Below are 12628 nucleotides of genomic sequence, written 5' to 3'. Positions count from 1 at the left end.
GATGGTAGGGAGCTTAGGAGGAAGCGGGCCTGAGACTGGTTGATCTGTGCTTGGCTGTGTCTCCACATCCTCCGTCTGTTCCTCTTGTTCGGTCTGTACCCCGTCTGAGGAGGGGCCGGTTCCGGCCGCCCCATCAAGAAGTCGTTTGGGGTGCTGGGTTCGAGGTCAGCTACGTCGCTTGGAGCGCAGCTGAGGGGGGTGGAGTTCGGAACTCCCTCTTCTTGGGCCCACGGTTCTCTCACAGGCCTCTCGTCTAATGTCAATAGCCTCTCAACGGGCTGTACGAGAGAGTGGCCGGTGTCGCTCACCTTTGTGTGCAGGCAGCGTGTAGACGTGGGTTGACTGTCAAGTCCGTAGAGGGGGCCCTGGAGCGTCCACCCCAGTCGGGTCTGAACCGCGACTGGGCATCCTTTGGGTCCGATGTGGGCCGCCTCAATTGGGAGAATGAGGTCCGCGTAGTCGGAACCTATGAGCAGGGTCGGTGTGGCGCCGTCGATGAGCGGTATAGGTAGTTGACGTAGGTGCACGTACTTCGCCATCAGCTGTGGGATGGGGTAGTTGTAGCTTGACAGGCCTATGTCGTGGCTGGTGAAGGCGTTAGTGATGCTATACTGCTTCTCGGGCTGCTCGACCGCTGCTATCGTGAAGGAGACATTTTCACCCTTTATGGTCTTCTGGTCTCTTCTAATGGTACGGATTGTCATTGTTTCTTTGGCACCCCGCAGGCCCAACTGGGCTGCGGCGGAAGCGAGGAGGAGAGTCTTTTCAGACCCATCGTCTAGGACGGCGTAAGTGTCCAGGACCTTGTCCTCGTAACTCAGGAGCACTCTGACCACTTTGATGAGCACTCGGGGGCTCCCGCTATGCTGGTCTATGTGGAGCACTCCTGTTGGTGGGTTGCCTTGTCGGGCTAGTCCTTTCTTGTGGGCCTCGCGCAGTGTATCGCTGCGAGTGTGGTCCTGTGTGTTCATCCTACTCCACTGATCCATTTCGGCGGGGGTCAGTTTCTGGTAGGCTTCACACCGTGACATGGAGTGTCCGCTGCGGCAGTAAGTACACCAGGGGGGGGGTCTATGGATCTTCTGTAGTGGTGCCGACTCGCGGTAGTCCGAGTAGCACCGTGACTCCCAGTGTCTGCTGTAGCAGTCAGGACACCAGGGGGGGGGTCCAGGACTGGTTTGTGGTGACACCGCCTCGGCCTGATACATCACCGTGACGGGCCCACTTTGGTTTCCTGGCGGACGCTTGTTGCTGTCGTGCAGGACCTCCAGGTGGGCGCCGTCGCACTTGCTGCATCTTTTCTTTAGGCGGCACTCAGCTGCCATATGGCTGCGCGCGCAGCGGAAGCAGCGGCGGTTTGCTTTGATCCACTGACTCACCTCGTCAGCGGTCAGCCTCTTGAAGGTGTCACATTGAGACAGCCAATGTTCATTTTCACAGTACTGACAGACAGCCTTCCACTTCTCCTTGACGTGGGTGTTGTGGCTCGTCTGTCGTGGCTCAACCTCGGCTTGGTGCATAACTGTCACGGACCGGCGGTTGTCATTGAACCTCCGCGGTCCATCTCTAGGGCTAGAGTCACTCCACACGAATGTGTCCAGTCGTAGACTGCTGACCTCCCTGGCGAGGAAATCAGCTAGGTCTAGGAGGGATGCTTCTGGGCCGTTGGGGTCGCGGTGGTCTCTCTGCCGCCGAAAACGCTCTTGACGGGCTGGAGGGAGCTTCTCCAGTATCCGCTCCACGTTAGAATTTGCATACAGTTCATGTCTCCCCTTCTCCTTTTGGGACCCCAGCATCCCCACGAGGGATTGTACCTTGATAGAGAGGTCATCCAGTGCTCTATTGTCTTTGGCTGGGGGGAGGCGGTCGATATCCCGTATTTCTTGGATCACGTAATCCCATATGCGTCCATAACGCTGGTCGAGGGCCACTAGAGCCGCGGAGTATGGGGTGCTTGAGTTGGAATATGCCAGCGCTATGTTATGCGCTCTGGGCACCTTGAGATGCTTGAGGAGGATGGCATATTTGTACGACTCGTCGGGGACGTCGGACATCATAGTCTCCAAACACATGCGTAATTCCGTGTACTGTGCTCTGTCCTCGCGCGTAAACTCGGGGAACGTCGGTGTGCCAAGGTACGATGCCATGGATGGCTGGCACATTGGTGAGCGTAGGGGAAGAGGCCTCCTGGGCGAGTCTCCCCGTACGTGTGGTCGTGGGTTAGTACTTGGTGGGTACCAGAGGCCGGGTCCCCAGGTGCTGTTCCTCGGTGCTGACTGTACGTCAAACTCACCCGTGAATTGGGTCGGGGGTTTGTAGTGCAGTGACTCGGGGCTGAAGTCGGGGCTGTACTGGGCCTCTTGGTCCAGAGTACGTTGCTGCTGGTGGGCTTGACATTCCTCCTCTTCCTCTTCCTCTTCTAGGTCCTGGAGTCTTCTAGTCAGTCTCTTGGCGACGTAGGCCGGTTCTTCCCGTTGGCTGGGTCTCGTATGGACCGGTCGGGGAGGGGGGTCGGAGACGTAGACAGGTTCCTCCTGTTGGCCGGGTCCCGGGTCGCTTTGTCGGGTAGGGGAAGGTGCCCTAGACCCTTGTCGTGATGATCTCCGGGAGCTCCGTGCGGAGAGAGGGGGTGTCGCCCTGGCAATCAATTGTTCTATCATCTGCGCCTGCAGCCTGTCGCGCTCTGCTTCGCGCTGGGCATTGGCGGCGTCGCGCTGTGCATTGGCGCGGTCTCGTTCGATGTTCTCTTCCGTCTGAAGGCGCCTCTCCTCCAGTCTTATGCGGTCGTCCTCACTCCTTTGTTGCGCCTGGAAGCGCTCTCGTTCGGTTGCAGAGTGTTCGCGCTCACTAAGGGCTTGCGCTTGGAGTTGCGCGTGAAGGCGCTCTCGTTCCGCTACAGAGTGTTCACGCTCGCTTAATTGTTGCGCCTGGAGGCGCTCTCGTTGTTCGCGCTCGCTCATCTGTTGAGCCTGGAGGCGCTCTCGTTCCATGGCAGAGTGTTCGCGCTCACTAAGGGCTTGCGCTTGGAGTTGCGCGTGGAGGCGCTCTCTTTCCGTGGCGGAGTGTTCGCGCTCACTAAGCGTCTTTGCTTGAAGCCGGTCGCGTTCACCCTGAAGTCGGTCTCTTTCGGTGGAGGCTGTCAGTGTGGCGATCAAGGCTTGCGCCAGTCTCTGGTCCGCCTCGCTGGGGGATGACACTGGCGGAGGTGATCGGGTGCTGACAGGGCTTGTTGGAGATCTGTTCTCCTGGCGCGCTCCGAGGTCTATCTCCTGGGCGCGGTTCTCTTCACTTGGTTGTGTGTCGGGTTCTATCCCTGGAGCGCTTTCTTTATCCTGGAGCGCTCCGGGGTCTATCCCGGTGACGCTGTCTGGAGGTATAGTCATGTCATGTCCCACCTGGTCCCCCCCGTGAGCTGAGTCAGTTTGGTCTGAACCCACTGGGGTCTCTACTGGCAGGGTCGCCAAGTCGATAGGATTGGACATGCTTTGACTATCCGCTTTATCCGTATTTAACATCTGTTTAGATAAGCTAGGGGGTAGAACGAAAGCGAATTCCTCCAGATATGGAGGTGGCTGACGTTTGCGCTGCGGGCGTTCTAGCTTTGGGGAGCCGCTTGGGGAGTGTTCACCGCTGGCCATGGTTAATATTAATATTATATTAAATATTACACTGATACCCTCCGGCTCGAAGGACCAATTGTAACTGAGGGGTTACAAAACCCTGACTGTATTAAAGATTGTGATAGATTAAACCACTGCTAGTTATGTACTTTAATTACTGGCCAGACAGTACATCAAATATAGATGGTGAACACCCACAAGAACACGGCATTGACACAGAAATACTATTGGAGGGTAATTTATTATTATTAGGCAACGTTAGGTTACAGAATGAGAATTAGGGTCGCGCTTGTATGGCGAAGAATATACGTAAAGTCAGTCAAGAGCATAAGTCACTAAGAATAGCAGGAATCCTACGATGGGTCTAAGCTGACGCCACCTGTTGTATAGTAGCAATTATATAGGGCAATACTGGTACCAACTGGAGACAATGGGTTCCCTCCTGGGTGTAAGGCCTGGAGGGTAGAGGAATGTTCGGGTACTCCGTCTGATTCAATGGGGAATAAAGAGACTCCAGGTACAGGAGTCGGTGCTTGTACTCCCTTGATCAGCAGACAAAAGCAATAGTTGTAATCCAAGATGCTCGACAGCATTGATGACAGCTAGCCAGCCCCGTCCACGAGGCAGGCCCGAGTGGTAATCCTCACGAGGTTAAATCCCAAACGATAGTGGAAATCAACGGTGCTCTTCTCCGGTAGTCACGTCCCAAATCAATATAATCCAACCAGGAATGGTTCTGCAATCGCCGGCGCCGATTCTCCTGTGTACATGTCCAACGGTTCTCGCCTAGGACTCCTCGGGTGTGGGCGACGTATTTAGGCCACACAGCCTGGATAAGTGCACTAGCTAAAGACACAACGAACCGATGGGTAATGCTACACACGGAAGAACTGTGGCCGCACGATATACAATAAATGATCGACTATTGACTTCACATTAGATTAAGTCGAACTCAATGTTACTTCATTAAACTCTGACACTTTAACATTCTATTTGCACGCGGTTCTCAATGCTCTATTTAGACGCAAGGTTGCTTACTTCACTGCACGTTGACTTGTGGTGAAGGTGGGTAAGGTTTAGGTAAGGTACTGCTGTTTACACCTGCGCCGTATTTATACTTAAGTGAATATCTAGTCCCAACCTCAGTCCTTGTCTCGTATTACTACGCTGACTCTGGGCATGTTCTGACATGCCTGCAGTTGTCTTTGAACTTGCCGTTGGGGGCTTGCGCATTGGCGCCTGGGGGCGCTGTCCAATAGGAGAGCGAATATTACTCTGGTCTGTACGCAGGTAAAGGGATATTCCGTGTATATATATAAATAATATACAAAGTATATCAAACGATACATATATATATATTCAGTTTAATCTGGCCCTTCACAACACAAATTATAAAAATAGAATAGACAGAGTAAAAACAAAGTGCAGTTGGATTCAGTTTAAAAATAGGCAAAAAATTATAAAATAGAACGGACATACAACAGGGTATTTAACATACAACAGAGCAGTGCATCAGTAAGAAGTAAAAAGTGTGATAAAATAGTTTTGAATTACAACAGAGCAGTGCTCTTAAAATTACAGTGCATAGAACCGACACATGAATTTGATATGAAGTGTAGGTAGGGTAAGAATAGTGCAGGTAAAGTACAATTTGTGTCAGGATATCCCTGATGTTTCATTTAAATGCCTGAGCAAAGAGATAGGTTTTAAGCTATCTTTTGAAGATGTCTAGCGAGTTGGCTTCCCTGATGTTTTGGGGTAGTTTGTTCCATAGTTTTGGGGCATAGTTGATAAAGGCTGCATTACCGATCCTCTTTTGACTGTTTCTGGGAGCCTCTAGTAGTCCAGCATCTGATGATCGCAGTGTTCTTGCTGGCCTGTAATTTATTAGAGTGTTGGCGATGTAGCTAGGTCCATTTAGAGCTTTGTATGTAAGGAGAAGGACCTTAAATTCTAAATGTTACAGGAAGCCAGTGTAGAGCAGCTAAGACTGGACTAATGTGCTCTCTCCTTTTGGTTCTAGTAAGCAGTCGGGCTGCAGAGTTTTGGATTAGCTGAAGCCTCTCTGTGGTTTTCTTAGGGAGACCTGTAAAAAGTGCATTACAGTAGTCTAACCGGCTAGATATGAATGCATGAATTAGCTTCTCAGCATTGTTTTGATTAATAAATGGTCGTACTTTTGCTATATTTCTGAGATGGAAGAACGATGTTTTGGTCACTTTGTTAATATGATAATTGAAGTTCAGTTCTGAATCTATGATAACCCAGAGACTAGTGACCTCAGATTTGATCCAAGGGGTTAGTCCTCCCAGGTTCTTTATAATAAAAGGGCATGTATGTGACTGGCAGTCCAAGGGGCACTTCACCAAAAAACAATGCTGATTTATTTTGCACATAATCTCACACAAATCTAAAAACTGTGATGTCACCGGGGACATTGAATCCCTGTGTTGTGTTAATTACAGCTACATTAAATGATAAGGTAGCAGTCCCTATAAGACAAGGTATTGCTATCTTTTCATCTCATTTCATGGAGCTGTAATTAAACACAACACAGATTCAATGTCCCCGTTGACATCACTGGTGGCCATATTCAAACTCATTTACTCAATAACTATCAAATTAAATGAATGTGTTTAAACCTGTTTAGAGTTTTTGGACGTGTGATTATGTGCAAAATAAATCAGCATAGTTTTTTTTGGTGAAGTGCCGCTTAAACTCTGATCCACTGAGCTTCCCTGAACTCTCCCTCTGCTTCTCTTCTCTCTCTGTAGATGATCCTCAGTGATATCCTGCGTTTTCTCTTTGTCTACGTCGTGTTCCTCATTGGATTTTCAGCAGGTACTTATTTTATGCCTATTCCTATCTCTGCACGTTCTACGTAGTCACTACTTTTATTGTCTTTTATATTTATTCTTATGTCTGCACTTTATGCATTGCTTTTATTCTGTCAACAATTTTATGCCCATGTTCATTTTATGTTCTATTTGTTGTGGGGCACTTTAGGCTGTGGTCCATGTGTTAAAGGTGCTATATAGATAGTTATTATTATTATATTGTAAAAATAAATGTATGGATTAAATGTCTAAGTCTCTACAACATTGAAAACGAGGGTGACCTCAATTGTCCCTTTTGAGAATAAATAATGGTTTGAATGAAGTAAATAAATTATCGAATGCACACAAGCCCAACACATCTACCTAATAATAGGGGTTATTTAGTTATTTTGTGTGTGTATTTGTGTGAAAGCTGAATTATGTCATGGCCAGCTGGTTATGCCTGGTCAGGGCCATTTAGTCTCTCCCATACTTGTTTGACGCTATACTGTAGGTCATTGAAAACAAATGTCAGTCAGAGGCTCAGGAATTGAATGAAAGTGTACACTTGTGTAAGTTGTGTATCATATGTAAAGGTTTTGTCAAAATGTCCTAATCTTATAAAGCAGTGATACTTCTGAAAACATATACACATGATCCATGTCCATTAGCTGCCTGGCGCTACTGCTATTCCATAAGAGAGTGTGAACTCCCCAGTATGCAAATCAGCCAAAGTGTTCCCACTGTTACCGCGCCATTACATGCAATTTCTGAAAACTCCACCTGTTTTATATACCGCTTCTTCCTCATTTGAGATGACACATTACTGCCACTTGGAAAGAGTGATGGGGCTCAGTAACCTCATTACCGAATAAATCAGAGCCTCTAGGTGGCGGTATACACGAGAACAATCGCCCCCTACACATGTTTAGAAGAAGATCATCTGACCCAAATTTTTTTCACTTGCTCACTTTATACAGTACACCTCTACGTGACACTCAGGGGTGTAAAAAGTACCCAGAAATTATACTTAAGTGAAAGCATGGGTACTGTCTCAAAATTGTACTCAAGTAAAAGCCAGAGTATCTGGCTAAAAACACACTTGAGTAAAAGTAAAAAAGTTTCTATTCCGGGGCAATGAAATGTTCCGTTTCGTCCTCTTCATCACTCGTAGGCCAACTATTGTTTGTGGCCATCTTCTGTAGCTTGTCACTCTGACGGTCTATTCTTCTGATAGCAGGTGTTTAATAAAATATCCCCGCTTTCTAGTCTTGCACAAGGACCAATCAGCATGGGTATGGGCGGGTTCATTTTCCATTGATGGGGATTTGATTGGCTGTTTTTGTGCGGCCGCAGGATTTATAACGTTAACGTTAGTTCGGCCAGAGAAACAAATATACTAATTAAAATAGTTGGACCTGCGAGAATTGTACTTTATACTTGGTAGGTCTGCATTTTAAATGTAAGGAGTAAAAAGTATTTTTTTTCTCTCTGAAATGTAATTGAGTGAAAGTACAAGTATACAAACCTAATAATACTCAAGTAAAGTACAAATCCCCAAAAACAGTACTTAAGTATTGTAACGAAGTACAATTACTCAAGTACTTTACACCCCTGGCCATGAGGTAAATAATGTTTCAGAAGTGCTCACTCTATGCACCTCTACGTGACAGTCTCACTCTTCCCCCTCTCACGCTACAGCGGTGGTGACCCTGCTCATCGAGCCCCCGTCGAGAAACGACACGACAAGCAAGGAGGGCCGCATAGGCTTTTACATCGCAGAGGAGGAGCCGTGCCAGAGACCCACTTACAGGAACATCTCCTTCACCACCCTGGAGCTCTTCAAGTTCACCATCGGCATGGGAGACCTGGAGTTCACGGAGAAGTACCAGTACAAGGAGGTGTTCTACGTGCTCCTCATCAGCTACATCGTGCTCACCTACATCCTGCTGCTCAACATGCTCATCGCCCTCATGAGCCGCACGGTGGAGCAGATCTCCAAGGAGAGCACCAGCATCTGGAAGCTCCAGGTGACAGAGAGACACAGCAGAAGCAGCCCTGGTGACGCTGGATGGTGGTTTTTCTTTTTAGGGGTGGAGAGTTTAAACAAGTGGCCGTGTGTTTGCTTTTAAAAGGGACACTTCACCCCGAAACAATGCTGGTTCTGTTTTTCACATAATCTCATTCACATAATGTCCCAGAGCTCTAGACAGTTTTGCACACATTAATTTAGTCTCACGGTTATTGAGAGTCATTTGAGTTTATTCTTGAAAAGACAATTGAGGTAATTTTCAGTGTCGTCGAGACTTTACAGACATTTCAATGCACACATTTCTACAATATAACGATAATAAATATTAATAACTATCTATACCGCAGTCCAGAGTGCCCCACATCAATTCGTATAAAATTAACATAGGCATCAAATCAGCACACACATTGACAGAATAAAAAACAATGCATAAATTGCAGACATAAGAATAGGTATAAAAGACAATAAAAGTAGTGCAATGTAAACGTGCAGACTTACTCACTTATTCACAAATTACTCAAATGAATGTGTGCACAGCTGTTTTGGGGATATGTTTGAGATTATGTGCAAAATAAATCAGCATTGTTCTTTGGCCAGTTTAAAGGGGAACACTACCCCAAATTGAGAATTTAAATATGTTGGTGGTCTAAGAAAGTTCAATAGATATTTGTGAATGTGAGCTACTCTCCCAAAGACTGCTCCAGTGAGTCTGATTCACCTTAACCCTTATCTCTCAGTTCACCTTAACCATATCTCTCAGTTCACCTTAACCATCTCTCCCAATTCACCTTAACCATCTCTCCCAATTCACCTTAACCATATCTCTCACTTCACCTTAACCATCTCTCCCAATTCACCTTAACCATCTCTCCCAATTCACCTTAACCATATCTCTCACTTCACCTTAACCATCTCTCCCAATTCACCTTAACCATCTCCTAATTCACCTTAACCATCTCTCCCAATTCACATTAACCATCTTTCCAAATTCACCGTAACCATCTCTCCCAATTCACCTTAACCATCTCTCTCACTTCACCTTAACCATCTCTCCCAATTCACCTTAACCATATATCTCACTTCACCTTAACCATCTCTCCCAATTCACCTTAACCATCTCTCCCAATTCACCTTAACCATCTCTCCCAATTCACCTTAACCATATCTCTCACTTCACCTTAACCATTTCTCCCAATTCACCTTAACCATATCTCCAAATTCACCTTAACCATCTCTCCAAATTCACCTTAACCATCTCTCCCAATTCACCTTAACCATATCTCTCACTTCACCTTAACCATCTCTCCCAATTCACCTTAACCATATCTCCCAATTCACCTTAACCATCTCTCCCAATTCACCTTAACCATCTCTCCCAATTCACCTTAACCATATCTCTCACTTCACCTTAACCATCTCTCCAAATTCACCTTAACCATATCTCCAAATTCACCTTAACCATCTCTCCAAATTCACCTTAACCATCTCTCCCAATTCACCTTAACCATATCTCTCCAAATTCACCTTAACCTCTCTCCAAATTCACCTTAACCATTATCGCTCAATTCACTTTAACCATATATCCAAATTCACCTTAACCATCTCTCCAAATTCACCTTAACCATCTCTCCCAATTCACCTTAACCATATCTCTCACTTCACCTTAACCATCTCTCCCAATTCACCTTAACCATATCTCCAAATTCACCTTAACCATCTCTCCAAATTCACCTTAACCATCTCTCCCAATTCACCTTAACCATATCTCTCCAAATTCACCTTAACCATCTCTCCAAATTCACCTTAACCATTATCTCTCAATTCACCTTAACCATATCTCCAAATTCACCTTAACCATCTCTCCCAATTCACCTTAACCATCTCTCCAAATTCACCTTAACCATCTCTCCAAATTCACCTTAACCATCTCTCCAAATTCACCCTAACCATCTCTCCCAATTCACCTTAACCATATATCTCACTTCACCTTAACCATCTCTCCCAATTCACCTTAACCATCTCTCCCAATTCACCTTAACCATCTCTCCCAATTCACCTTAACCATATCTCTCCAAATTCACCTTAACCATCTCTCCAAATTCACCTTAACCATTATATCTCAATTCACCTTAACCATATCTCCAAATTCACCTTAACCATCTCTCCCAATTCACCTTAACCATATCTCTCACTTCACCTTAACCATCTCTCTAAATTCACCTTAACCATCTCTCCAAATTCACCTTAACCATCTCTCCAAATTCACCTTAACCATCTCTCCCAATTCACCTTAACCATATCTCTCACTTCACCTTAACCATATCTCCCAATTCACCGTAACCATCTCTCCCAATTCACCTTAACCATCTCTCCCAATTCACCTTAACCATATCTCTCACTTCACTTTAACCATCTCTCCAAATTCACCTTAACCATCTCTCCAAATTCACCTTAACCATCTCTCCCAATTCACCTTAACCATATCTCTCACTTCACCTTAACCATCTCTCCCAATTCACCTTAACCATCTCTCCCAATTCACCTTAACCATCTCTCCCAATTCACCTTAACCATATCTCTCACTTCACCTTAACCATCTCTCCAAATTCACCTTAACCATCTCTCCAAATTCACCTTAACCATCTCTCCCAATTCACCTTAACCATATCTCTCACTTCACCTTAACCATCTCTCCCAATTCACCTTAACCATCTCTCCCAATTCACCTTAACCATCTCTCCCAATTCACCATAACCATCTCTCCAAATTCACCTTAACCATTATCTCTCAATTCACTTTAACCATCTCTCCCAATTCACTTTAACCATCTCTATGGAGCAGCTTAACATGTTTTTATAAAAAAAAAATTGCCAGTTCGCTCCACTCATGGAGTTTTTTTCACAACAGGGTGTAAATAACAAAAAGGTCCAGACCGGTCTCAGGTTGAATAGCTCCGCCCACAAGTTTTTCTTCCGACGAGGTGTACATTTTGTGTGGCAAAACCGGGGGCACCCACCAGAGCGAAAGGTGCATGCACGTGCACATAAAGGCAAAAATGAATAGCTCCTACCACAAACGTTTTTTCAATGGAGATTATATTAGAAAAGTGTCCCAAGTACCCCATTTAGGTAGCCAGCCAGTTCACACATATTTCTAGCCCGTCTCAGACCATACAAAGAGCATGTATGAACTCTTAAATTGAGTGGTGGTCCCCTTTTTCCCCCCACAATGTTTTAATTTTCATTTTTTAGTTATTGGTTATGTTCTTTTTACAAATTTTCCATTTTGCAATTCAATAAAACAATTCACAAGACATACATCTGAAACAAAATAAAATACAATATAAACAATACTCTAGCCTCTCCCGTTTTATCACAGGGCAATCCTCTATCCTCCATTCAAGACACACTACACTCAGTACTAAAAGTCATTCCCAAGGCTGTCCCCTCTCATAATGTTCCCCCAAGAAAATCTGCCGGTCTCATCTGCCCCCCCCCCCCCCCCCCCCTAGAGGGAGCTCTCCGCACACAGCACCCGTGCCAAGCTCTACTCCCTTCTCCTGAAAGAAGTTTGTTACTGTTGTTTTAGGGTGGTCCCCCTTTAATGCATGTCTCTCGACATGGCTTGTTTCAGAGGGCCATCACCATCCTGGACCTGGAGAGTGGGCTGCCCCACCGCCTGAGGAAGAGGTTTCGTTGTGGGGTGCAGAAGATCCTGGGACTGACGGCGGGGGAGGAGAGTCGCAGGTGCTTCAGGTATGATGAAGACTTTATTCCAGACTCAAGGTCCATAATACACATATACAAAACCATACAAAAACAAATAAACAAGGACAACAACATAGATTAAAATACATAAAGGCATCGATTCCAATGTTTCCACAAACCAGAGGAGTACCTTGTATCGCTTTGTTTGACATCAGTAATGGCACCTATTATCCTGTTTTTTTTACTCTAATAGTCGACACATAAATTTAAACATCAAGTTCCCCAGCAGAGCATGGAAGGTGGGGACATTTTTAGTCACAAACAAATAGCTTGCACTAGTCCATCTTGGGACGATCCTAAATGTATCATTATGCTACCTGCAGTTTTTTCATTTCTGCTGTGCTATAATTACACCAGAGGTGGGCAGTAAAGGAGTACAATAGGCTCTGAACG

The 12628-nt window shown here is 45.9% G+C and overlaps 1 protein-coding gene across 2 annotated transcripts in view; it reads left to right on the top strand.

The window, feature by feature from the left end:
• trpv1 (transient receptor potential cation channel, subfamily V, member 1) overlaps nt 1–12628 on the top strand; it is a 49801-nt gene that overhangs the window by 22082 nt on the left and 15091 nt on the right. For both annotated transcript variants that reach the window (XM_084320682.1, XM_084320681.1), the window contains 3 exons: nt 6395–6461; nt 8138–8466; nt 12102–12223. In XM_084320682.1, the coding sequence (XP_084176808.1) occupies nt 6395–6461; nt 8138–8466; nt 12102–12223 (518 nt within the window). The remainder of the gene's footprint in view (nt 1–6394; nt 6462–8137; nt 8467–12101; nt 12224–12628) is intronic.

Source organism: Notolepis coatsorum (assembly GCF_963971535.1).
Source record: "Notolepis coatsorum genome assembly, chromosome: 8".
Lineage (NCBI taxonomy): Eukaryota > Metazoa > Chordata > Actinopteri > Aulopiformes > Paralepididae > Notolepis > Notolepis coatsorum.
This window is presented reverse-complemented; position numbering and strand designations above follow the sequence as displayed.